The sequence below is a fragment of the Canis aureus genome, chromosome 29 (genome assembly GCF_053574225.1).
Source record: "Canis aureus isolate CA01 chromosome 29, VMU_Caureus_v.1.0, whole genome shotgun sequence".
NCBI lineage: Eukaryota > Metazoa > Chordata > Mammalia > Carnivora > Canidae > Canis > Canis aureus.
Window position 1 is genome coordinate 25271222 of NC_135639.1, and position 27334 is coordinate 25298555.

The 27334-nt window shown below is 50.4% G+C and overlaps 1 protein-coding gene across 6 annotated transcripts in view; it reads left to right on the forward strand.

Moving 5' to 3' along the window:
* SH3PXD2A (SH3 and PX domains 2A) overlaps positions 1-27334 on the forward strand; it is a 234516-nt gene that overhangs the window by 100142 nt on the left and 107040 nt on the right. For 5 of the 6 annotated variants that reach the window (XM_077877769.1, XM_077877766.1, XM_077877767.1 and 2 more), the window contains one exon: positions 20371-20447. In XM_077877769.1, coding sequence (XP_077733895.1) covers positions 20371-20447 — 77 coding nt within the window. Of the gene's footprint in view, positions 1-20187; positions 20207-20370; positions 20448-27334 lie in introns of those variants that run through there. The other variant, XM_077877770.1, reaches the window with a different exon arrangement.

Genomic DNA, 27334 nt, shown 5'->3' on the forward strand with positions numbered 1-27334 from the left:
AGGGAGCAAGCGTAAAGTGGGAAGCTGGCGGGGGCCAAAGCACGATGAGAGGTGCAGGTGGCTTGGCCTCAGCTGGACAATGGTGTGGAGAGAAGTCAGTCTGAGACCTGTTTTAGGGGAACAGCCAGAGGACTTGCCGAAGGATCGGGTGAGGGAGAGATGGAGATAGATGATGCCCATGGTTCTGCTGGGGGCAGCCCTGGCCAAGATGGCAGACCCAGTGCTTCCTGGCACCCTCCCCAAACTCCCATCTCCCATCTTGGACTTCACCCCGGGGAGTAAAAGGAAATGATGCCCTCCCTCTCCCTGAGATAGCTGAAGTCTTCAGCACAGTGAAAGATGCTTTCTGATTAGGAGTGCCTGCCACCAGCCTCCCTCCCACAAGCCTCCAGGCACCAGACACTCTGGTTTCTGGGTCTTGGACTCAGTGGGGGGATGGGGGGGGGTCAGCGGGTGGTGGTGGAGGAAGGAGAACACTGAGGTCCATTGACAGGGAGCTCAGGGCCCCCCTTCTTCAGAGGTGAGGGGCCCTGGTGGCAGATCTCCACACTGTCCCTGGCCTGACCCTTCCACTGTTTGCTAAGGTCACCTCAACTGGATCCAGGCCCAGGGAGGAGACCCAAGCCAGAGCTCTTCCCTGGCAAGAACTGAGTTGACCCTTGGAGACTCCCCAGGCCCTTATGAACTGATGCACCATTCATCCAGAGGCTGCCTGGCTTCGAGCAGTACAATCCCTCTGGGCCCAGAAAACACCTCCTCTCCTTCACCTCCACAGTTCCAAGGGCTGATGTCCACGGAGGGGTCCCTAGATGCCAGGCCGCCTGGCCTCCAGACCACAGTGGGCCTGAGGAACTGGCATGGCCTGAAGATGGAGTCTGTTCCCTTGAATGCACCTTCAGAAGGCAGGAGTGGAAAGTGTGGGGCGAGGAGGGCTTGGCTGGTGGCACTAGCTCTTCTCTGCCCTTCAGGGGCAGGATCCAAGGGAGAAGCGCTGTGCTTCTGCTTCTCCCCCGGCCAGAGCAGAGGGCCACATTTCACCATAGGGATAATGAAACGGGGCAAATCCCAAAGGAAGCCATGTGACTCCACAGCTTGGCCAGCCCTAGAACAATGTGGTGATATCGACAGACCGGAACCCAGTTTTGGGCTCAAACAGATCTAGGTTCACACCGGAGCTCTCTACTTGGCACTAGTTGTCTGAACTTGAAACTGCTATTTTTTCATGGCGGAGGCAGGTAAGCATCGCCTTTCAGCTCTGGAGACCCTAGAGCCAGATGAACCTGCGTCAAACCCCTGCTCAGCCTCCCTCCCAATAGCTGCCTGACCCTGGGCCAGCTTCACTCAGCATCTCTGCACCTCCTTATAATCCTCATCTGTGAAATACCCCTGGGGCTGCTGAGAGCATCAAATGAAATGTTATCTGTTAAGTACACAGTAAGCACTTAATACATGGTGGTGACTTGGTGACTATTCGTATGGGGTTCAGCACAAAAGGGTGAGCTCTGTCTCTGGGAACCTTTCCAGGAGTGAGGTCTTGCACACAGTCTTGTGCATTTCAAGGTCTGCGGCTCAAAATTTGGTTCGCAGATGAGTAGCTCAAATGTCATCTGAGAGCCTGCTAGAAATGCAGATTCTTGGCCCAACCCCAGAACCCCTAAATCACAGTTTGCAGGTTACTTACATGCACAGGAAAGTCTGAGAAACACTATTTGAAGGTCCAGTGAAGACTTCCATAGGCTGTCTGACTCTGTCTTCAGGACTTCCTTGATGTTGGTCCTGTTCAGTCCATCCACGTAATATAAACTACTGAACCTGCCTTGCTAAACTAATTTCTGACCCGAGCTTCATGCAAGTAACTTGGTAAGAGCTGGTTCTATGGCCTCACATCCCTACCCAGACCTGAGTTACCCACCTGTTTCTGGCACCCTGTGGGATAGGGGCATAAATCACAGCACAGCCTCTGTTCCTACCAGCCTAACCAGGAGGATGCTTGGGCCCCAACCACACTCCCTCATCAGCTGTAAGTCAGGACATTCTTTTTCCCTGCTCTTCCAAGATGGGGTGAAGTTTGGGGCCAAAGAGATTGCAAAGGTTTTTATTTCAGAGGTCTTTATGGAGATAGGAGAGGCCAGCCTATGAATCCTCTGTGGTTTTGAGGATAGCATAGCATGTGTACGTCTAAAGTCCATGTGTCCAGTTACATTATACAGTTAGGAGGGGGAAGATGCTTGGGTCTTTTAAGGAGTCTCTGGCAAAAAGGTTAAGACAAAAAAAAACCCCTGGATTTTTAAAAAGGAGACTCTATCGCTCTTTTGTATAAAACAATTATTGCAAACCTAAATTTCAAAGGGAGCCAAGGGGGGTTGAGATGAGCCAGTGACTGGTAACTTGGGGCCTTCTCTGCTTGGCACTGATTTTTTTTTTTTAAAGATTTTATTTATTTATTCATGAGAGACACTGAGAGAGAGAGAGGCAGAGACACAGGCAGAGGGAGAAGCAGGCTCCATACAGGGGGCCCGACGTGGGACTCGATCCCGAGTCTCCAGGGTCAGGCCCTGGACCGAAGGTGGCGCCAAACCGCTGAGCCACCCGGGCCGCCCCTTGGCACTTATTTTACTCTCAGTTGCTTCTATCTGATCTCAAAGATGAATTCACAACTTTAATAGTAGGTAATTGGTGAAGATGGCTTAAGAAAGGCCTATGGGGTTGGCACAGCTGTTCTCTCTTACTAGCAAGTGGCCCAGCAATAACTTTTTGTGGAATTAGCTATAGGGGAAAAGTTGCAAAGAGCTTCTTGGGAAATTGTGTGTGAGGCTTGGAACTTACAGCAGATTAAACAATTGTAAACAAAAGATGCCTCCTTAAGCATTATAAGTATCATTTAAGTACATACTCTTGCCAGATACTGTGCAAACGGTTTCATGTGCTTCTATTGCCTCATTGGCAACAGCAGCCCCACTTTACAAATGAAGAGTCATGGGCGGGGGTACATGCCTTACCCAGGGCCATTCAGCTAGCAAGCAGCAGAGCAAGGATTCAAACCCAGGTCCTTCTACTTCTAAATCCAAGCTCTCCCCTCCCCACCCTTTTAAAAAAGATTTTATATATTTGACAGAGAGAGAGAGAGAGAGAGAGAGACCGCACACAAGCAGAGGGAGGAGCAGAGGGAGAGGAAGAGGCGGGCTCTCCACTGAGCAGGGAGCCCCACGTGGGGCCTGATCCTGGGACTTGAGGATCATGACCTGAGCTGAAGGCAAACACTTAACTGACTGAGCCACCCAGGCGCCCCTAAGCCCAAGCTCTTGACCACTGTTTTCTATGTCTTGGCTGTGCCTGTGCAGAGTGAGACTATCCAAAGATGTACTGCCTGGAAATGAACGGGTGAGGTTTGGTGTATAAAATGATGAGTCTATCAGAGTGTGTGCATTTCTTTAAACTTCATCTCAAGTTTTGTGTATTTTTAAAACTGTATCCATTAGAGGTTGATCAATGTTGTCCTTTTTTGGACACTTAATGAAGTGTCACATTCCTACACTAAAAAGTGTTGTCTTGAGGACACTATTTTGTTACTTTTTCACTTGACCTACGCAAGTTTAGCCAGCCACCTAGTGGCCAAGGCTGGAATTGCAGGCATAGTGGCCAGAAGGGAATAATGGACTTCCGGAAGGCAGGCTTTGTAACTATGTGGCAACAATCATCACAGTTCAACCACACTTCAACAAGCGACTAAAAAAGAAGCAGCAAGAAATCCCACTTTATCTTTGTTTTCCTATGTGGCCCTAAAACCAGAAACTTTTCATTTGGGGCACCAAAGAGAACCTTAGGAAGCATCATGTGGTTTTACTTGTTCATTCCTAAAACTTGGCGTGAGAGGAACTCTGAGCCTACTTTGCTGTCCCCAGTTTCTTCTGCTGTGCAGGACGGTTCTTCCTCCCACACCTGTGCATTGCAGTAGACTTCAGTGTATTCACTCAGATTCCCCCATGAGAACAGGTCCTAGCTCTCTTTCACACTGAGCTGCCCTAGCTAGGAAATACAAGGATTGGACTTGATACTGTCTAGGTTTTCTCAAAGTCCCAGTATTTTGTGATCTCATAGCTTTTAAGGCCAAAGGGATAAATGCCTAACGATGAAATATCATACAAAAGAGAAAACATTTTAGGGAAACAGAGGTCTTGTAGGCCCACCTCAAATCCCACTGCATTGGCAGAATATGGCTGCCTCTGTATAAGGCCAGCTTTGTACCCTTCCCCCACCCCCCATTTCCTTTGGAAAGTGCAGAAAGCCCCCTTGTCTCGAATGCTTCCCTGCAAAGGGCTCCTGCTGAAAGACTGCACACACAGCCAAGACTTTGACCTTCACCTTTGCCCCTGACTTACTTGGTGAGAAAGAGTTCTTATCTTCCTCTCTCTAGGTTTTGGGGGTAGTGGTGGGGGGAACCTAGCTAGGGTTAGCAAGAATTCAATAAAAATATAAATAGAAACATAGCCTATAAATAAAACTGCCCCCCAAATATCTGGAGGCATGAATACCGGCAGGCAGCAGACAGTCACAAATCATGACGGCCTGGACAGTGAGTGAGCCTTGTTCATTTGCTTTGGGGTCTCTTGAGATACCGTAGTCTTGCCAGTGAGGCCTAGAGAAACCCTCTGTCATTCTGGGCTCTAGAAACGCCTTCCTTGTTCATTTCCCTCACACCCATCTTCTGCTAGACCAGCTTTGTGAACAGACAAAGCAGTGGAGCAAAGTAATGCTGCCTGGAATCAGACCTTGCTTTTAGTCTCAGCACTGACTTGGGGGAAATAAGAGGATATCTCTGGACTTCACTTTTTCCTCTGTGGTCATGGGGATTTTAAAAACTGAAGGCTTTTTTTTTTTTAATTTGTTTGTTTTTGTTTTGTTTTTAGAGAAAGAGGCATGGGTATGGGCAGAGAGAGAGAGAATCTTAAGCAGGCTCCATGTCCAACATGGAGCCCAATGTGGGGCTCTATCTCATGACCCTGGGATCATGACCCTGAGATCATGACCTGAGCTGAAATCAAGAATCAGGTACTTAACTGACTGAGCCAGCCAGGCACCTTGAAGAATAGGAATCATGCCTTATTTTTTTTTTTTTTTTAATTTATGATAGTCACACAGAGAGAGAATGAGAGAGAGAGGCAGAGACACACATAGGCAGAGGGAGAAGCAGGCTCCATGCACCGGGAGCCTGACGTGGGATTCGATCCCGGGTCTCCAGGATCACGCCCTGGGCCAAAGGCAGGCGCTAAACCGCTGCGCCACCCAGGGATCCCGGAATCATGCCTTATTTTATCTTAGTTAAGAGGGTGGAGTCTAGTGCCAGATTACCTGGGTTCCAATCCCTATTTTGCCTGCTACTAGCTGTTTGACCTTGGAAAGTGACTTAACCTCTGTTTACTTCAATTTCCTTGTAAAATGGGAAGAATAATAGCATCCACTTTGTTGAGCTGTTGTAAGGATTAAGTGAGTTAATATTTTCAGAGGGCATAAACCAGTGCCTGACACATAGTAAACATATATAAATGTTTATTGAATAAAACGAATCCATAGATCCCCTGTGCCTGGAGTGTTACCTGGCACATAGTAGCTGCTTAACAAATGTGTCAAGTGAAAGACTGTATGGGTACCAGAACTCCCTATCTTGCAGTCAGCCAGGGTAATGTAATTAGATTGTGTATGAATTCTTTATAAAACCAAAATGCTATAAAATGAAAGCGAGGTTTTATTCTTACCTACCGGGGTAACAGGAGTTAAAGTACACTCCCTCCTTGTCCTCATCTACCATTTCTGCCTTATACACACTGCATTTTGTTTGCCTGGGAGAAATGCCTGGAGCTGATGCATCTTGGTGAGCAGAAAATGTACTCATTCTGATGCAATGTCCTGCAGCAGCGCCAGCCTCTCTGCATAGCCTCATCCCCCATATCCTTTTTAGCATTGCATCCACATTTTGCTTAGTTTGTCTTTGCAAGCCAAACTAGCTCTTACGTAGATGAACAATTGTGTAGCATTTTGCTACGTGTATGTAGATATAAATAAGAGAAAAAGAAAAGAAAGCTCACCCTTCTCAGAATGCAACCTGAAATGGACAAAGGAGGAAATAAGTAAAAAGAGCAGGGAGCTGGGAGTCAGAGCTGATTCTGGGCCCAGGCCTGCCTCGACTTACTCTCTGAGCCTATTTATTTATTTATTTATTTATTTATTTATTTATTTATTTATTTCTGAGCCTCTTTAGATCTGTAAGGTGAATTAGATTCATTCAGTACTTCTCAGCTGCAGAGGTGCATGGGAATCACGAGAGGGGCTTTATTAAAAATGCAGGTTCTCACCCTGCCCCCCACCATTCCGTTCCATTCTACCTTAGCTGGTCAGGGTAAATCCCAGGAATCTGCCTTTATAAGTGATATCCCAAATATCTGATTCAGGTAACCCAGGGGTTCCCTAATGAGCAGTGGGGGGGGGGGCATGTCAGTTACCTAGTGCTATGTAACAAATTACCCCCCAAATGTGGCAGACATTTATTGTCTTACTATTTTTGTAGATCAGGAATTCAGGAGCAGCTTAACTGCCCGGTTTTGATTCAGGATCTCTTGTGGAGAACAGTCCACATGTTGGCACAAGGCGTAACCAGGGACTCACGGGGCAAGATGGCTTGATCATGTGGCTGGCAGATGGGTGCTGGCTGCCAGCAGGAGGTCTCAGGTCCTTGTCCTGAGGACCTCTCCATAAGGTCCTTGACTGTCCTTGCATCATGGTGGCTGGCTCCCTTCCTGTGAGTGATCCCAGAACAAGGCAAGAAGGGGGCTGCAATGTCTTTTATAATCTAGTCTTAGAGGTCACCCTGGGCATTTCCCCCATTGTCTTGCTGCTCCACAGTTCAGCCATATATGGTGTGGGAGGGGACTGTGTGAGGCGAGGGACCCTGCGGTACATATCACAGGGGCCACCTTGGGGACTGACTACCACAGGCTCCTCTGAAATGGTGCCACTGGTGGCAGCTCTTGTTGTGGGGTTCAGATTGGGGTAGAAATTAGAGGTGGGAAAGACAACTGAGTTGGGGGCCCTGGGGAACGTAACCCATAGGTACAAAAGCTGCAAAATCCACCCCAAAAGTGCCCTGCCAAGTCCCAGTGCCCTGCCAAGTCCCAGCCTGGCTGCTGACATACTGTGTGAAGTTGGGTAAGCCACAGCCCTCTCTGAGCTCAGCCTTGACCTCAGAGAGTGAGAAGACTGGATGTGATGACCTCCAGGATCTCCTGGTTCTAACCCTAGGATCCATTTGGATTGTGGTAGATGTCAACACTGGTGAGAACACTGGCTTGTGCTATGCGTGCCCAAGCAGTGACCAGGCCAAGTGTGTCCCCCATCCCCTAGCCCCTAAGACTCGAGGAAGAAGTGCTTCAGAAGGGGCTGATTGTGCCTGCACCCCCCAGGTAGAAACTATGGTCCTTGGTCTTGATGGTTCAGGGACTTGAGGTGTTTCTGCATTGCTCTGTGTGGCCCCTGTCCCCCATTCACGGTCTTCTAGGATCACTCGTAACCCACACCCCATAACCTCCCAACACATTCACTTTACTTTAGCTGGTTTCTATTACCTCTGGACCTTTGTTCAGGCTTTTCCCTCCTTCTGGAACATTCTCTCTACTTCCCTTGCCCTGGCTCTTTCCTACCACTTTTCTAGGTCTGGCCTCCCTCGTCTGTTGCCCCCACAGTAATGGGTCACCTTGCAGTGCAGCGTCCGCAGAGACTACATGCTCTGTGAGGGCAGGGGCTGTGTCCTCAGTGGGTGTTGTCTCAGCCCAGCCTCCAGTTCAGCGGCTGCCCTGGGAAAGGCAGGATTATGAGTGAGTGAGCGAGTGGTGCTTGCTGACCATGCTCAAGGGGTTGGGCTAGGGTTGAGGTGTAGCTCTGGGGAAGGCAGGCCAACGGGAGACATAGAGGAAAGGTACAGAGAAAAAGGAATAGAGCAAAACCATTAAGATCATAGGTACTTCCAGACCACCTAGAGAAAGGCCACACACAGGAAATTCCAGCTCTGCCACTTACTAGCTTTGTGACCTTGGGCAGGTCACTCGGGTCACTTTTCCAACCTTCAATTTACCCAGCTGTAAAATGGGAATAAACAGAACCTGGTACCTAGCTCATAGGCTGTTACAAAGGCCAAACAAAAGAATAAACATAAAATATGCAGCACAGTGCTTGGCACACACCAGGTACTCAGTGATGTCACCTGTTACTTGTATTGTCCTTGCCACCCTTGCAGGAGGGCGGGGAACCACAGAAAGTGTTGGTGAAGAGGGTTGACTGTCAGGACTCCATTCTGCCACCAGAGCCAAAGCTCGAGAAAAGCAGGCTTTGGGGGACTGTGTCCACACAGATAGAACCAGGCAAACTTCCCTCTGGCTGGCACGGCCGGGCGTGTGGTTGTGGGGCCGCTTTCCAATGGGCCTCTGCATCCTGGGGATTTTCCTCTGCTCCAGACCATCAGAAGTCAACGGTGTCTTTCAGCATTGCCCTTGGAACCAGGACTGCCCCTGCCTGCCCACAGCCTCCTCAGCTGGCTGGGCCCTTCTGTTGTGTCTCTGTGCCCTGGAGGCCCTATACCCCCAGCCTGCCCCCCACCACTGGCCCCTGCTGTGGGCTAGGCCACAGGGAGAGGCTGCCGGAAAGCTCTGCCCAGAGTCCCACCATCCCCTTTCCTGAGGGCAGCCTCCCCTGGCAGGGAGGAGCCGAGGCTGCAGGGGCTGAATGGGGCCTTTTATTCTGCAGCTCTCCCCGGGAGGGTGTGAGCCACTGCCCACCACGCCCGCCACACCCACATCCACACGGTGGGGACAGCCTGGCCCTGATGCTGGGTTCTGAGCTAACCACACTCTCTGGCCCCACTCTGTCTGGGTCCTGGAGGGCGAGCCCATCCTTGCTGCAGCCCCCAGCACGTGCAGGGTGAGATGGTTACAAGTCTCCTCTGGTGATGTGTGTGTGTATGTGTGTGTAAATAAGAGAGACAGTCTAGAGCAAGAGGCTGTCAACATACACACTCAAACTTACCCGTTCAGTAAATGTCAACAGGAGCCACTGTGTGCCAGTGCTTGTGCTGGGCCTTGAGGATACAATAGTAAGCGAGGCATCATACAGAGAGGTAAGATCATGACAAGCCACAGTGAATTCTGGGAAGGAGACAGTTGAGGGCTGGGAGAGAGGCGGTGAGGCCTCCCTCCCCATGTGCTGATCTGCAGTACGGAAGGTGTTGTCTATGCAAAGAGCCGTGGGGACTGTGTCCTGAGAGAGGGGATGGCATGCACACAGGCCCTGAGGTGAGAGAAACCTGGCAAGTTTGTACACCAACTGAAGCCCAGCATGGCTGGCATGATGAGACCAGATGGCAGAGGGAGGTGCGAGTCAGATCCTGCAGGGCCTCTCGGGCCATGGAAAGGAGTTTGGACTTTCCTCTCAGTGCCCTGGGAAGTCACTGAAAGGTTTAAGCAGAGGTTTCATTTTAACAATGTTATTTGGGCTACTGGGTAGAAAATGGACTGGAAGTGGGGGTGGGAGGTACCGGGAGTCAGAGACAAAAGGTCACCATACGCCTCATGGGCTGTTGGCCAAATGTGGAGTGATCTGACCTCACCCTTCTCTGTAACAACAGGCACTTTGTGTCAGACCCCCTCCTGCGTGCCCAGCATTGTGTGCTGTGCTTGTCCCGTGGGCTTCCAGGCCACGTCTCAGCTCTGGAATCCTACATGACATGGGAAGGCTGAGGCCTGTGCCGGTTCATGTACCCAGGACACCAGGGTTTGAAAGGCCCCGGGCCTCTCAACTCTGCAACCCACTGTCTGAACCCCTACTGGCAGCTGAATGGTGCTAGATTTTGATTCTTTTTTTTTTTTTAACCTTCCCGTTGGACCAAGAATGGAAAGGTGAGATCTGGAAAGTGAAATCATACCAGCGTGACTGTGACCTAGAAGGTCAGTAGCCTCAGCATTTGCCACCGGGCCCCCCATTAGTGTAGGTATTACACGGATTTGCCAAGCACCTCCCAGGCTGTGCTCAGCCCCATCCAAGCTGAGCTCTGAATGAGACCACAGGCTGTGCTTTTAGGAACCCCAATGGCATCCCGGTGGCATCTGTCCTCCATGTGGCCACTTTAAGTACTATTGTATTTAATCCAAAAATTTCTGCCTTCCCTGGGGCTAAGGGGCACATGGGAGGTCAACCGCAATGCTCCATCTACCTACCAGGGCTGGGCTGGCCCAACCTGCCTGCTTTGCGCCCTGCCTACCCATGGTGCTCCCGTGGCCAACATGCTTCCCTGATCTGGCATTTATTTGGAATCTCTAGATGTGGGCTACCTAATGGGTGATTGAAAAGACCTGAGCTGTTCTTATCTGCCAGTGTGGAATCCAAAGGAAGATTATATAGCTAATGAATTATCTTCAGTCTACATCAGTGTTAAAGACCCAGCCTGAGCATTTGGCAAAACAAGGGAGGACATGGTGACAAATTCAAGGTTTTGTTTCTGTGAATGCAGCTCTTCCCAAAGCTAATGCTTGTAGGTAAGCACTTACCCCTGGTTACAACAATTAATAAAAGTGTGTTCACATGTCACAGAAAAGGACTTCCTTCCAAGGATCCAGACTCAGTATGAACTTAAATTTGCTACAACTTGAATCAAATCATAAATTTTTAAATAAGCCCGGAGAAAATAAAAGTAAATACCACTAAAACAATAAACATGTTAGTCCCCCATCTCTACAATAGATATCAGCCATTCTAGAGTTCTGACCTCCATGCCAGTACAGAAGTGTTCACAAACCCCACCTAAAACCTGCTCAGGCACAAGGACGGTGTTCTGGGTTTCACCATATTCTCGATTTCTTGGCCTGGGCACTGGTTACCTAGGTGGGCTCTGTGAAATTCTTTGAGCTATACATATGCATGTGCACTTTCCTGTATGTACATTATACTTCAAAAAAAAGTTTTCTTAAAAAAAGGAAGGAAAAAAATATGTTCTGATCATAGCTCTCTAAGGCTGCTCAAAAAGACTTCAATTCTGTTTGATTTCAGTAAAGACAAGTTAATACCTCTGATATGCCAGGACTAGGTGCTTTCTTTCTAGCAGACACCTATAAATCCCACCTGGACCCACTGAGGATGGGGGGATTGAAAGATTGTGTTCCTTTAAGCGTGGCTCTGTCCTGGGAATGGGAACCTCCAAACCAGAATGTGGAAGTTCATTTTCCTCTCCTGGATGTGGTGGGTCTTACTGTAAGCATGTTGTAGCTGCGGGAGAGTTAAGCTTTCCATCTGTGGTGAAACCCCAGAGATTTTTGCAAATGTATGAGAGAGGGAGCAGAGAGTGGGTGTGGGAGGCTCACCTGCGTGAGTCACCCTAGCGCCCCCAGGTGGGTGGATGGAGTGAGTAATCGCTGCATCTCCTCTGTGTTCTGTTCTCTGCTCTTTGAATTGAGCTGATGGGAAGAGCGTCCCAAAGGAGTGAAATGGGAGCTGTGTGGGAGATGGTGTTTTTAGGGGGCTGGGGTTTGAATCCGGAAAGGCGGTTACAGGGTGAAGGGAGCTAGTGTTTGGCCTTGAGTGGGGAAGATAGAAGATAGAAGGTGCCGAGGATACACTAGAGTGCTCAGATCCCACCTAGCCAGGGAGCAGGTGGGTGGGGCCAAGACTTACCCCCACCTCCAGGCTACCCCACCTATTTGACCTGGAACTGTCAGCTCAGCTCATAAGAGATCCCATTTGCTCAGCGTTTATTATGGGCTGGGCTATGTATTCAATGATTTTGTACATGAGTTCATTGACGCCTCACAGTCACTCTTTGAATTAGGCATTACTACGCCCATTTTGCAGTTTGAGGAAATTGAGATTCAAATACGTTGTGACTTGTCCTACACAACAGTAAATGACAGGGCCAGGTGTACTAGTCAGGAACCTATAGGTTATAGGTGACAAGGACTAGACGCACCTCAATCTGGTTTAAGAAAAATCAGGGAAATATATTGGCTCACGCAACTGGAAACTTCAGGAGTAATGGTTTCAGGCACGGCTGCAAGCAGGTGAACAAATCGTGTGTCCCTCTAGTTCATAGCTTTGCTTTCTTCTTCTGCCACTTAGACAAGCTTACCCCACGTAGTGAAAGAGATTTGCAAAGATACTTCCAAATTCACTGTGGTATACAGTGTATGAGTTAGCAGCCCCTGTAGAAAGAGTACTTCTCTTTCTGGGGGTTCCAGCAAAGGTTCCAGGCTGATTCTCCTCCGACCAACTTGGGTCACCTGCCCATGGCCGGGCCATACCGATTGGTAATGCCAGGAGTTAGGGGTGAGATGAGCCCCACTGAAACCAGACAGACAGAGAAGGAAGGAGGGATTGTCCCTCCAAAGAAACTCAGGGCACCGTGCCACAGATGCCTGCCGTGCTAGACTCTGAGCCAGAGCTGTGGGGGTGGAAGTTAAGTATTCCTTTAATTCTCCGCAGGCATTACCCCTGTCTTTATCACTGTCTTAGTCTGGCCAGGCTGCTATAACAAAAGAAAACACAGACTGGGTGGCTGATAAACAACGGAAATTTATTTCCGACAATTCTGGAAGCTGGAAGTCTGAGATCAGGGTGCCAGCATGGTCAGGGAGGTCTTCTTTCTGGTTGCAGATTTCTCACTGTATCCTCACATGATGGAGGTTTTAGGGAGCTCTGTGGGCTGTCTTTAAATAACAGCACTAATCCCATTTGTGAGGGCTCCACCTCCCGTACCACCTCACCCCTCACAAAGCCCCACCCCGGTACCATCACAGTAGGTATTAGGATTCTAACATGAATTTTGAGGGACTCAGACATTCAGACCATAGCACACATGATGAGCATACATGCCTGTCATTTTTTGCAAGGGTGGGGGAGTTAGTTCCTCTAGTTACCTTCGCACCTTCGCAAGTTGGTTTGGCAAAGAAGGGGCTCTCCTGGGGGCCACATCAACCAGCAGAGCCAGAGAGGACCCCCCCCCTTTCCACTTACTTGCTCTCTGATCCACACAGCTTGCCTGTCCCCTGTTGGGCCCTACAGACCCTTGATGCACTCTCCAGACCATCCTTGGACCCTCCTGAGGGCATCAGGCAGCACCCACATTCAGTGCACCCAGCTCTGGGCCAGGGATTGCCGGGGACAAAAAAGGAGTATAGAAAGTCATCCCTGCCCTCAGGACAACTGCAGTCCATTTACGGATATAAGACTCATGTGTCAGGCCAGTGCTATGGACGCTCCCATGACCCCATGTAGTGGGTTGAATAGTGAACCCCCCAAAAAAGATATGTCCACATCCTAATCCCCGAACCTGTGCATTTGACCTCATGGAAAAAGAGTCTTTGTAAATGTAATTAAGGATCTGGAGATGAGATCATCCTGAATTTAGGATGGGCATGAACCTAAAAACAGGTGTCCTTGTAGGAGAAAGGCAGAGGGCCACCAGAAGCTGTAAGAGTCAAGGATGAGGGACGTCTAGGTGGCTCAGCGGTTGAGCATCTGCCTTCAGCTCAGGTCGTGATCCCAGGGTCCTGGGATCGAGTCCCACATCGGGCTCCCTGCAAGGAGCCTCCTCCCTCTGCCTGTCTCTGCCTCTCTTTCTGTGTTTCTCATGAATAAATAAATAAATAAAATATTAAAAAAAAAAAAAAGTCAAGGATGGATGTGTCCTAAAGCCTACAGAGGGAGCACAGCCTTGCCGATGCTTTCAGACTTCTGGTCTCAGAATTGGAGAGAACAAATTCCTGTTGTTTTAGGCTAGTAACTTCGTGGCAATTTGTTATAGCTGCCCTGGGAGACTAATGCACTCCCTTCCCTTTTTGTCGTCAGATCCAACTAGATGGGGAGGGGTGTTGCCCGTGGAAGACAATGTCTCTGCACCATGGTGTCTGGGGCATCCAGGCCCTGCTGTGGCCTCCCCTTTTTCTTAGGCCAGTCCCCTGTGACACTCCAGGGCCTCTGGGCTGTACTGAAGGGAGAGGGTTGAGAGCATCTGTGCCCTGGGAGGCCTAGACATCGTGGGGGTGGGAGGGCTCTAGGAAGGTAAGAGGGGGCCCTGGGATTATGGCTCCCTGACAAATTCTCTGGGACAGCAGGAGATGGATGAGAGTGGGACGACTGCCAGAGGTTCCTGGAGGCCAGCAAAGGAGGGCGATGCAGGCAATCAAGGAAGGTTTCATGAAAGAGGCCTTGGGATGGGGAAGGAGGCCCAAGTGCTTTAAAGAAAACCAAACTCCTTTTGATGGCTTTCAAGACTGCTACATGGCTTCTTTTCTGTCTTTGAGTATCGCTGTTGGTTGCCTCTGGCTGAGCATTCGTGCCCCAGAGCTTTGCATAACTGGCTCCCCCCACCTCAGATTCTCCACCAAACTTCCCTGACTGCTAGCTGAATTCTCACCACCACCCCCATCTCAGTCATGCCCCTTCCCATTACCCTGTTTTATTCTCTTTTAGAGGTAGAGAGAGATACATATGCGTAACCAAACTACTTACTAGATATGAAAATTGTATACTGTATCCCTTTCATGCATATCCCCTCCCCAGTTCAAATGTAAACTCCTTGAGAGCAGGGCCCTCATATGTCTTGTCCTCTGTGGTGTCCTTGGCACCTGGAGCATCAAGAGAGTGATGATGGATGGATGGCACTCCAGATGGCAGAAAAAGCAAGGGAAGGGAGATTATTCGAGGAAGTATACATGCATGCATGCGTACAGCAGACTTCAAGGGGAGAGGCTGCCAAGAATAGGTCAGCTTGAGCAGACCACAAGAGGCCCCGAGGCTAGTCCTTTCCTATTAGCCAGTGCCCTCTTATCACCACCCCGCGCCCCCCCGTGCAATTTGTGCTTGCCCATCGGTAAAAACGTGTACCAGGTTTGTAGAAATTGCTGCGGACTCTTCACACTGGGGTGGGGGACTCCCTGACTAGTGGTGCTGTGTCTGGTGTTTCTACTCTTCCCTTGTCTCCTGCTTGAGGAACCCCCATGGATATATTTCATAAGGAGGACCCTGGAAGCTGGCCAGGGCTGCTGGCTGGCCCAGAGGTCTAACTGCTTTCAGAAGTTTCTGCCTTTTTTATCCACTTCTCTGTATCAATGAGAAAGAGCCATGTCCTCATCTCTCATCTTCTTGAAACAATTCATTCTCTTAAGCAAATGCCAATTACGAACACCCATCAGGTACCACTGAGATGCCACATGATGTGCCTGGTATCTTGGGCAGGAAGAAGAAATACCTCTGCCACCTAAGCATGGGGATCTTCATGAGTCAAGGCCCCATTTGCATGTCTGGGCCCAGAGTGGACACTCTCCGTGAGAATGTCAGGCCACTCTGGGGGTTGGGACAAAGATTGACCTCTGCCAGGCAGTGCCCACCGACTTGTGGCTGACCCCTGCCCAACCAGAGCAGGGGTAGGGGACAGGCAGGACAGGGGGGTTTGCTGTTTTAGGGAGCTCTTTTCTTTCCAAAGTTCACTAGATGCTGGGTCCTGTCTCTTTCCCACTTTGTTGCTCCATCCACCGATTCACTTGTATCTTATAGGCAGAGACCTCAGGAGCACCGCTTGTATATGGTGTACCATGGCATATCCCACTGTCCATGGTTATTGCTTGCACAGTTCTCAGCCAGCCCCCAAGACATCCGTTCCCCAGACCACAGCATAGCACCTAGCATGGAGATGTTAATAATGCTCCCATCACACACAGAATAAAATCCTAAGTCCTCACCATGGCGCTCTCATCAAGGCCTTACTTGATTGGACCCCAAAGAACTCTGGATTTGTTGCCTTCTTTCTCCCCCTTACTATGTGAGCTCCAAAATTCCAGCTTGAAATATTAACTCAGCCACTTAATAGCTGTGTGACTTTGGACCAGTCCCCTCTGAGTAACCACATCCTGTGCAAAGTAGGGAGAATAAAAGTACTGGCTTTGAGGCGTCTGAGTGGCTCATGTGGTTGAGTGTCTGCCTTTGGCTTGAGTCATTGATCTTGGGGTCCTGGTGAGCCCTGTGTGGGGAGCCTGCTTCTCCTTCTCCCTCTGCCACTCCCCCTGCTTGTGCATGCTCTCTTTCTCCCTCTGTCAAATAAATAAATAAAATATTTTTTAAATAAATAAAATATTTAAGAAAAAAAATACTTGCTTCAAAGTCATGAGGATTAAGCAAGAGAATCCAAAGGAAACCTCCTAGCTCTTAGCATATGCCCAGCACATAGTAAGCCTTGGCTACTATTACTGTTTGTCTTGCTCCTTGGCTACTATTACTGGTTGTCCCACTCCTCCTCTTCTCCTCTCAATCCCACTGCCCTCACTGTATACATTTTAAGACCTCTGGGGTGAGCAGCCATGGAGACCCTGCCCGTCCATCTCCAGGTTAGAATGCAGAGGCCACAGTGGAGGAGGAACGTGCTTCAGGGTCCCCCAGATAACCTGTGGCCCCGGCAGGACTTGAACCCAGGACTTCTGCTGAGGTCTCTGCTCCTTCTGCTGGTCCCCCCAACTGAGCCCAACCCAGAACAGCAGCAAGAGGGACCTACACTTATGTGCTTGGGCCCTGTCAGGCCTGACAGCTTTCTTCTCCACTTTCAGGAATGAGTTATGTCCTGAGGTCTGTTTCATGCCCCGTGTGTAATCTTCTTTATGATGCTTATCGTATTTCTGGGGCAGCATCTGCATGGCTTTGAAGACTCTGACAGGAGCTCTGAACGGGCTGAATTACATACACAAGAGGCCTTTAATGCCCTGTGGTCTCGGCTTCCTTAATGGGGATTTTCCTCCTCCTCCTCCTCTTTTTCTCTCTCCCTTTTAATACGGTCACTGGTTTGGCTTTCCGAGTGCGGTTTGGATTCCTCACAGAGAAGTCAAGACTGTAGAATCCTTTCCAGATCTTCCCTCCCTCCTTCCCCTTCCTACCCTCCGCTGCCTGTGCCAAAGCCCCAAGAAAAGAAAATGTTGCTCCTGTCAGGGTTTCAGTGGCAAGGAGAGAAGCCCTATTGGGATTGCAAAAAAATCAGCTGGGCAATGGCTTGTACCTCTGACTTTGCACCTGAGCAGCAGCCGCCCGAGCCCAGTGGAGGGGGTGGAAGGTGTCCAGTGCAGAGGCAGGGTGGCCTCACTTGCAGGGGGTGGGGGAGGGCAAAGGGGCAAGGTGCAGGTGCCAGACCAGTGTGGGTGAGGAGCCCTCCCGCCCATCTCCCCACCTCAGCCAACCCCATCCCTCCCTTCTCCCTGCCTTCAGAACCTTATGGAGGTTTTGATTGTCCCTTTACTATTTATTTTCTGCTGGTTGTACCTGTAACGGGATCAGGTCTTATGTGATCTAGGTGTCTATACCCACATCTTGGGGACACAAGACTCAGAGGCTGGGCCAGCCTTGAGATAGGGGTGCTGGAGAGGGAGGCAGTTTGTCTCCCATCTGCCTCCTTTCCTGTTTGTCCCTTGGCACGACTAGAGAGGGCAGGAGTGCTATTTTTGGAGAATGGATAAGTCATGTTTCATCTCCTTTCAAGGGGAATGCATAGCAGAGCCAGGTCCGTGGGCCTGGGGCCCTGCTGTGGTCTCTCCTTCAGTTTCCTGCGCTGCTCAGACGAGGGCTCCAGGTTCTGTGCGATAGCGCATGGCCACGGGCATCCCTGGGCCGGAGCAGACTCCAGCTCCTGCTGGATGAGGCTGAGGCAGAGGGCTCAGGAAGGCCACCCAGGGCTGCCTGTCATTTTGTCAGTCCCAAGAGTGGGTCTCCTCCTGCTGCGGGCTTATCTGACACGCCGTCCCCATGGCTGTACGCGTTTGCACTCGCCGCGTGCTGGCAGCGAGGTGACAGGCACCCAAAAAAGGGTAGGAGGTGAAGAGGCCAGGAATACCAAATCTGTGACATCTTCCCCAAGGAAAAGGGGCCATCTCCAGTGTCCTGATAAATCATGTTTTATCTCCTTTCAAAAGGAACACACGTGGCAGAGATGATTTATCTTGATGACATTGTCCAGTCTGCAGAGTATCGTGCCTCTGACGGGGAGATGGCCCGTCTGCCCGGCTTCAGAGAGGAGGGGAGGAAAGCCAGCTTGAGGGACAGTCCGGGAGCGGAGAGCGAATGGGCGGCGAGTACCGAGGGGGCGCCTGCTGTCTGCAAAGCCTTGTGCTGCAAGGGGAGGAAGGAGCTGGTCATACCTGATGTGGGGAGATGGCAGGCAGGATGGAAAGCAAGTCACGCACAGGACAGGACAAGTTAGCTGCTCTGCGGTGTGACCAGGGGAGGGCTGGTGACCAGTACCCGAGGTGACAGGGAGCTCAGGCTATAGCAGCTGCTTTCAGCACCACTGCCCCCTCCCAGGTCCCCTACGCTTCACCTCTGTCTCCAAAGGCTGCTCATGGAAACAGCCGGGGGCTTTGTTCTAGCCTCGGGAACATACGCGGCTGCAAGTACCAGGGATGTGATGCTCTCAGATGTTCACAAGCTGGGAGCTGGCGATAAATGCTCCTCGCCCTCAGCCGGCATACTGCTGAGGGATTGTCCATTTTGTCCTCTGGATTTCCCCAGTGGACCTGAGCTGTGGTTCCTCATAGTGATTAACTAGCTTGGTAATACTTCCTTCCCTTCCCTGCCTTCCTTTCCACTCCCCCCTCTGGAGTCTTCCAAGAACAGCTCCCAAATAAACCACTTACACACCTCATCTCTCCATCTGCTTCTGGGAAACAACCTAAACCAAGACAATGCTTAGTACCTCCCTAGAGCCTCCATAGAAGAAGCTCAAGTGAATTGACATGCAGTCTACATATTTGTTCACACACAATGGCAATTATCTTCATTAGATCTCCTTTAATGCAAGTGATAAAAATCCATTTCCAACTAGTTTAAATAAAATAATTGATTATTTATACATGTGAAAAGTATCAGGTAGACCCTGGGTTCAGAACAGCTATATCCAGCTGCTCAAATGATGTCAAAATAATCTGCCCTTCATCATCTCTTTGCTCTGCTTTTCAACCATTCAGGAAGCATTTATGGAGTACCTACTATGTTCCAGGCACTGATCCTTTCAGTAGGTTTCCTTCTCAGGCAATGATAAAGATGGCCACTTAAGAAGTTTCAGGCTTTCATCCTGCCAGCTTAGCAACTCTGAGAGAGAGAAGGCTCCAGTAGAAGTCTCAGGGCTGACCCTCATTGGCCCAGATCACGTGCCCATCTCTGAGCCAATTGCAGTGACTCTGGTTGGCTGGGCTGGGTCACGTGCCTACTCTTCTTGCCAGGGAGTATGGTTAGCCCCTTTGAACCACAACGATTGGGAATGGAGGAAGAAGACTCTCCAGAGGGAAATCAGGCAGACTTGGACAGCAGATGCCTATTACAGCTATAGGGTGAGCACTTCACTTGTCAAGCTATGTGGGTTCTAAGATGTGTCAGCCCCCTGATGGAAGGAGGCTGTCAAATATCTGTAACACACAGCAGAATGGGGCACATGCCTTAGGAATGGACAAAGTGTGTGGATGTTCTAGAAAGACAGAGATTACTCCCAGTATGGCCAATCAAGGAAGGCCTTCCAAAAAAGGGACATTGACTTAGACACCGATGACCATGAGGCGCAGAAATGTCAGCTGTGTTAGGACTTGAAAGTCAGACCAAGGAGTTCAGAGTCTAAACTGAATGGGCTGAAAAGGACTATGCATTGATCTAGTTGTTAAAATCGAACTCAGCTAGCTGAAAAGAGCCCGCTGGGAAGGTTTGAGGGGCTGGCAATTCCTTTAAGCCTCACCCACACCTGCAGAGGGGTGCACCAGCCCATCTGCATGGCGGCCTGCATTGCTGGAGGCTGTGTGCGCAGAGAGGCTAGAGAAAAGTCAGGCTGGGGCAGCCATGCTCCCTTGGCGTTGGCCTGTGCCCGCCCTGGAAATCGCCACCCACCTAAAACTAAGAATAGGAATTCCTGCCTGGCTGGCAGGAGCGAATGCCGATTTCTCAAGGAGGGAAGGGCCTGAAAACAAAACGCAGCGTGTGGGTTGGGCCATCCTTTGTATTATTTGTGAGGTCACTTGGGAGCCGCGCCCACGTCAGGGCATCGATCCTGCCATTAGACCCAGACAAGGTGATCTGGCCAAGATGGCAGCCTCTGGGGCCTCTCCTGTGCCCCAGAGATCCTGGACCTTCAGCCTCGGGCGCCTCCTGCCCCCTGGCAGAGGTGACTGCTCCTTTCTTGTTTTCTTCAATGGGCAGAGATGGTGGCACTTGGTGGCCAACTAAATCGCTGAGAAGCTGAGGGAGAGGGGAATGAGAGGGTAGGAGGCCCAGGTCCCATGGCAGCTTTCTGCAGAATCACTCAGCTCACAAGCATCTCTCTTCCAGGCAAGATCCTCTTCCGGAGAAGCCACATCCGGGATGTAGCTGTGAAGAGGCTGAAGCCCATCGACGAGTACTGCCGGGTAAGGGTGTGTCTGGAGGAGGGGGAGGGGCTGTCCATCTGCCAGAGTCTGTCTGTCTGTGAAGGAGGGCCGTCTGAAAAACCGTCTGCTGCAGTCTACGAGGTGCATCCTGACGCCTGGCATTTCCTATTCAGAGCGATGGGTAGGAGTGGCCCTCAGGGAGGGGTCACTCGTGACTGCGCCCCCCTCTGGGGCACAAGGGTCTTGGGATCACAGCTGAGGCTTTCCCTCTTTTGGGACATGTCAGTGTTTACAAAACGCTATTTGAAATCCCTTTCAGCAGCTTGGGAGCTGGGTTAAGATCTCCTGTAGACGGGATATTCTGTAGGTGACATTTTGCTGGACACAGGAGAGCTGTTTGTTTAAATTCCTTTTGGGACATTGTTGGAATCAATTCTGAGTTCAGTAGCATCTGAAACCTCTGAAATGTATATTTGTTTATCCACAGAAGTCCTGATGGTTACAGACGTTTATGTACATATCTTTATCCATGCAAGTGCTCACACTTACACGCATGCACACGGGTGCGTGTGCACAGGTGCATGAAAACAGCCAATACCCAAGAAGAGATGGGATACTGACAGCGATGTCATGAAGCAGAGCCCATTTGTCTTTCCACTTTGACTAGAGCCCAGGACCCTGCAGTGAAAATGACAGGCTCCCACATCAGTGGCTGTGGCACATGGCCTCTGGATGGCTGGGCTGCCTCGGTTCAAAACCCTCACTTCCCAGAGCCTCAGTTTCCACATCTGTATAATGGAAAAATAGTAGCTCCACAGAGGGTAGTCGTGGAGATAGAAGGAACTTACAGAGGCCAGGCACCAGCACAGCATCTGGGCCAGAGGAGGCATTCAGTGGATGCCAGCTTTTGATTATTATTACTGCTAGGCATAAATAGTTTAATGTTACCACTGGCTTTCATGGAGATGGGATTTCTTAGTTAAATAAAACCCACCGTGGAGTCTGACTCAAGACTCTTGAGGATAGGCAAGTGCTGGATTGTCTTTGGTTGCAAGTGTTGGTATTTGAGTGGAAAGAGCTGGGATCAAATCCCATTGCTCCTCACTAGCTCTGTACCTCTGGGCAAGCTCTCTACCTCCCTGAGCCCCAGCATCCTTAATCTGTAAAACAGGGTAAAGACCACTCCCTTGCAGGGCTCATGAAGGGGGCTGAGCCCGAGAGTGTGTGTCATAGTGTTTGTCACTTCTGAAATACTCTGTCCTTCCATAGCGTTGTTGGTACAGGGTTCCTTTATGCACTAATACTTTATGATTCAGAAACACTGAGTTTAGCAATAACAATGTTTAAATAAGAATCAAGTTGCTAAATGTACTAACTGGTGTTCCCAAGCCCATAGGAAGCCAGGCGAGCACTCCAGCGCTCCCAATTAGTCTCCATTAACCCAAGTTGCAATTTTGTGACTTGCTGGTTATACTTGGTCACATTTTCTGCCTTAACCTAAAAAGAATTCCTGATGATTAATTCCCCTACAGGAGAAGCTCCTCTTCTTTAGATCAATATTCATCTTTCTCTTTAAAGGGCATTTGCCATTTGGAGGCCAATTGATGGCTGCCGCCTGAGCTTTTGTTTCTCTTCATTCCTTTCCCAAGAAGTTAAATAAATGGGCACAGCCAATGGAGGAGGGGGCATAGGGCAGGGGAGGCCTCGCCCAGCTGGGGATTTATGGCTCACAAGCTCGCCTCCCGCCTCCTGCCTCCTGGAGCTGGTGGAGCCCAAGGCATTTGCAGTTGGTGTGTGCATCCGGAGGAGGAGGAAACTGATAACATCTTATCTCCTGGGATCAGGCTTTGAACAGGACCCCTGAATCAGGATGAGATTCAGGGGGGCTCTGGGGCCCTGATGGTGCTGCTGGTGGCCAGGGGTGCCATTCGAGTGAGCGGGGTCTGCAAGAGGCAGGGTCTCCTAACCTGATTAGCAAAGACAAGAGCTGCTCAGAGCCAGGCAACAAGGAGCTATGTCAGGGGTTCAGCGAGTAGCCAGCCATCTCACAGGCTGTAATTTACTCTGAGAATGGCAGGGGGGGCAGGTCAGTGCATAAGTGACCTTTAGTTCTGCTGAGCTAGAACACTAGGATCTGTTGTCTGATTGTCTGAGACCTTGGAATGACCTTGGAACAGTCATTAGGGATAAGCCAGAAACAACCCTTGGGCCCCCCCACCACCCCGAATTGCACTTCACAGCTCTGCCTCCCAGTTGTCCAATCTGTGGCCACTCAGGATCAAAGCTTCACTCAACATCCCAGGGCCCCTCAGTGAATTCCATAGTCAGTGCCAGGTACAGTCTGCTCCATAGCCAGCCCTTCCCTGGTCCGTGTCTGTCTTTGAACACACTGCTGAGAACCTCTGGGATTTTTATTTCCAGTACCCTGCATATGCAGCTCTGCTTGGCTGGCCAACATCTTGCTTGGACTGCTAGACAATGTGGACTCCCAGCCTGGGATTTGCTAGGGATTCAGATGTACCCAAAATTGTGAAGCTGGCTCTGCACACAGCAGCCAGCAGCTCTGCCAGGACTCAGACGTGGAAAGTCTGACCATGCAGTAGACCTCCCCAGACTTCGGGCTCCCTGCCCTCGCTGGCCAGCCAGTCCCTCTGCCCAAAGGAGGTTTCACAGCCCAAATCTCAGTGTTAATTTTAAACATATATGGAGCAGATTGGAGGAGCGTCACGGAAAATTTACTGAGCACCAGCCGGGTGATTGTTTTATGTGGCACTTGAGGGCTGGGTGTCTATCAAGAGGGGTTCCAAAGGCATTTCTTTAACTCCATAAATTAATTTAATGGGCAACTTGGTTATGCGGTTAATATTTAATGGTTCTGTGGCCTCAAAAAGTCAAAGACTTTCATCTCACTAACAAGCGTGAGCTATACTTTAGGGGCTCGGACCAACAGTTTTGTAAGTGACTCCATTTACCCTTTTCCCGTATGTGAAATACATGTTTGCAGTGTTTGTCTATGGGATAAAATAAATATTCCGGGGCAGGGTGGGGTGGGGGGCAGTGAGAGAGAGTGAGAATGATCAACTCACCCTTTGCCATGGGTAATGACGTTTACACAAGTCTCCATTTCCTGGTGGGTGCAACTAGAATCTTTTTCTTTCCCCCCCCAAAAAAAAGCTGAGTTTGCTTCTATTATTCTGCTCTCTGAGATAGACTTGCTTTTCAGGATCAATGGCTTTCTTTGTGGGAGGGAGGAGGGGCTGGTTGTAGTCAGACTGGGGAAGGGGGGTCATCCCTGAAGAGGTAAGGGTCTCCCCCCACCCCCATCCCTCCACATCTCTCGGACTCCTTCATTTTTATCCCCACTTCCCAGAATCGAAAACTGACACTGTTTTGGGGTAGTGGTTCTAGGCATCTCCCACCACGCGTCGTCCATCGTTGGCTATCACTGTAATAAGGAGAAAGGTTCATGTCCCAACCGAAACACACTCCTTGAAGAAGCACCACAGCCTCCTGTTATACTCAGGCCTGGATACAGGGAGATTAACTGTTCTTGTGGCCTGAATTTGAAGGGCTGGCCTGGGCCAGGGGTGTTGCTGATGGGGAAACTGAGGCAGAGTGCGAAGACTGATCCATTCATGCCTCCCAAGTGGGCTGGTTCTCTGGGGGAACCCAACTGGTAGGATCTCTCCATCTCCATTAGTCCACATAGACCCATGAAAAGGATTTCTAGCCTGAGATAAAGCTGATTGTGTCCCTTTCCTCCTTAAAGACCCTCAGAAGAGCCGATTGACCACAAGAACCTCTGAGGGGCTTGGCTGGGCCCTCTCTGGGCTCATTCCCAGTGCTCCTCAGGCCCTACAATCCAGTCAACAGAAGTACAGCTGTTCCCAACTAGCCAGAGTCCCTTAGCCTATGCTTGCTTGTCCTTTTCCTGGGGATGCATTCAGCTCCCACAATGCCTCTCCTAGAAGCCCCCTGACTCCCCAGGGAAAGCTGACCACACTTGGTGTTCTGCTCCCCAGAAAACTGCATGCCTCTGTGCAGCACACCTGTCTCCCATAGGATTGTTGCTGTGTGTCCATCTTCTCACACCAGGAGCTCCTTGAGGGCTACATCTGTTATCTTTGTGTCTTCAGTAACAAGCAGGAAGCCTGGCCTCATGTGGGTGTCTAGCCAGTACCTGCTGACAAGATGCAAAGATCACACATAAGCAGAGGACACCTCCCAGGAGGGTGACATGTTCCAAAAGCTCCAATGTACTAGGATCCCTTGTGAATTGGCTTAACTTGCTGCTACGAATGAGACACTATTTCCATTTCAAAAGGATTTGCAGCTACATCCTTCAAAAAGAGAATTCTTGTGTTTGAAATACTGATTTATAGAAGTTCCCTGAACCCCCAGCTTCCTAGATATAGGGATCTGAGAAGAACAGCCCAGGCCGGCCAGAAGCAAATCTAGGGTGGGGATGGGGCAGAGAGTGGACGACCAGATGGGCGGAATTCCAGCTCACTGTGCCACGCCCCCACCTCACCCTAAGCTGCTAGGCTTTTACCCTGAAGATTTCCATTGATTAGAAATCAAAATGATGTTCCTAAAATGAGGAAAATGTTTGATCCCGTGGAAAGAGCAGGATGCCCGCAGTTGTTTTGCCAAATGTAAAACTTTTTTGTCCTTGGCAGACCTAATGCAGAGTGACAGGCTTCGTGGAGGGGGGTCGTTTCAAAGAAGGTCTGAGGTCATTTCAAAGAAGGTCTGAGACGCCTGGGGCCCCCTCCCATGCCACTGCACTTGGAAAGCCAGGCTTGTGCCAGCCACATCTGGGTGGAGGTCTCAGAGGCACACAGTGCAGCTACCTTCTCTCTTATCCGAATCTGCATCTTCTAGAATGATGGCACTGTGCAAATGGTAGTCCATGTAACTGGCTCCCAGAAAGTGGCATGGGGCAGGCCAGGAGCTAGAGACTTTAGGCTAGTTTAGGACTCGGGGCCGGGTGGAGAGGAGGGGTGCACTGGAAGGACTGGCTGATGGCAAACCTGAGTGGCTCTTCGGCTCCTCTTCACCAGTCTCCCCTGGCCCTAGGCACCCACTGCCCTCAGCTCCTTTCTTCTCTTTCCTTATTTCTCCAGATCTGCTCTGAGCCAGCTCACGGGCCACCTAGACCACAGAATGGCAGGGTCAGAAAGGGATTCAGCTCAGCTGACATGGGACAGGGGCCTGCATACTGTAAGCAGATCCACAGGGCAGTAGTGCCCCCTCCCTAGGTGCTGAGGACTATGAGGTCATGCTCATTCCAGCTCTTCCCACCTAACCTGAATCACAAGGCTCAGTCAGATCGAATGATGATCGGTCAGACACTGAGCTCACTAATGATGGTGCTGTTTGCAATGCTGAAGCCATGGACTGTTCAGAGCTGGAAGAAGTCTCAGAATGTCTGTAGCCTGGATTTGTTCCAGCTGTGTTCCATGGGCTGTCAGTAGGAATTGTTGGAGGACCTGCTCCATAATCAGAGACCTGTGGGTAGTGGTGGAGGCAGTACAGACCAGTAGATCAGATGGAGCTCAGACTCTGGACTCAGATGGCCTAATTGAAAATCTTGCTTACTGGCTGTGTGGCCTTGGGAAATTGCTTAACCTCTCTATGCTTTATTTGCTTCTTGTGTAAAATTGGAATCATAGTCATACCCTATAGATAAGTATGTGATGTTACTATGATGACTAAATGAGCCAATCCCCCAGCATGTCATGATTATTAATAAATGCTGACCTAAACAAAGCTCTATAGGTTTCTTCCCTGCAGGGCTTCTCAGAGCCTTGGCTATACTAATGAACATGGTGATCTCCAAGACCAAGGTGGGCATCTACAAGGCCTCATGTCACATGTGCCTACAGAACTCATTTTACCTCATCAAACAGGTGTTCTATGAGATAGCGTGAGATTCCAGAGCTAGTCTACTTTATCCTAGAAGGAATGGCAACCAGAGAGGTGAGGTGAGTTGCCCAAAGTCATGTAGCAAGTATATAAGGGCTGGATTGGAATTAGAATTGAGGTCTGCTGACTCCCATCCCTGTGTTCTTTCTAGTAATAATGGCAATGAAGACAATAGCACAACTAAAATTTCTGGAGTGTTTGCTCAGTGCCAGGCACCGTGCTAGGCTCCTCCTCGCCCTGATCTCACTTAGCCTCCTAACAGATGGGTGCCATAGCCATATCAAACCCATCGTACTGAGCTCAGAGAGGGCAAGCAATGCCTCCAGCGTCACACAGCCCATGAATGCTAGAGCCAACACTTGAACCTGTGTCTGGCTGGCCTGAGGCCCTGACTTAACCTTTCCCCCCCCTCCCGCCCCCCCCACCCCCCCCCCACACACACAGCAGAAATCCTGAATGTCCACTGGCAGAGTTTGAGGCCTGGGTATCCTTGAAAATACCCGTGTATGGCCCCCACCTGCTCCTCGCAGAATGGCTGGATTTGGGGGTTCCCCGGCTCTGGCAGTCATCACCGGCCCAGGCCTCGGGGGCCGACAGCTCGGCATCTCGCTCGCCTGCCAGATGATTTTGGCCGGAGCTGGGCTTGGCGGCAGCGCTGATGGAAGCTCCCTGAGCCGAGAGCCCCTCTCAGCCTGAGATCAGGATGAGCCCTCAACGCGGCTCCCTTCGGGGCTCTCTGTTAAATAAAGATGCCACGGCGGTTCGACCAAAAGGCCTCTTTGTCTGAGGCCCTCACGGCCCACACGTCCTCTGCCCCCGGAATGCCGGTCTCTGTGGGCATGAAGAGCCCCTGTGTTCGCTGCCGGGGCGCGCGAGGCCTGGCGGCGGGGGGCTCGGAGGTGGGGGGCGGTGCGCAGAGCCGGGAGGGTGCTAGTGCTCTGGGCGCGCTGGACACCGGCCCTGGCTCCCTTCCCTCTTCCTTTCAGGGAGGTCAGCCT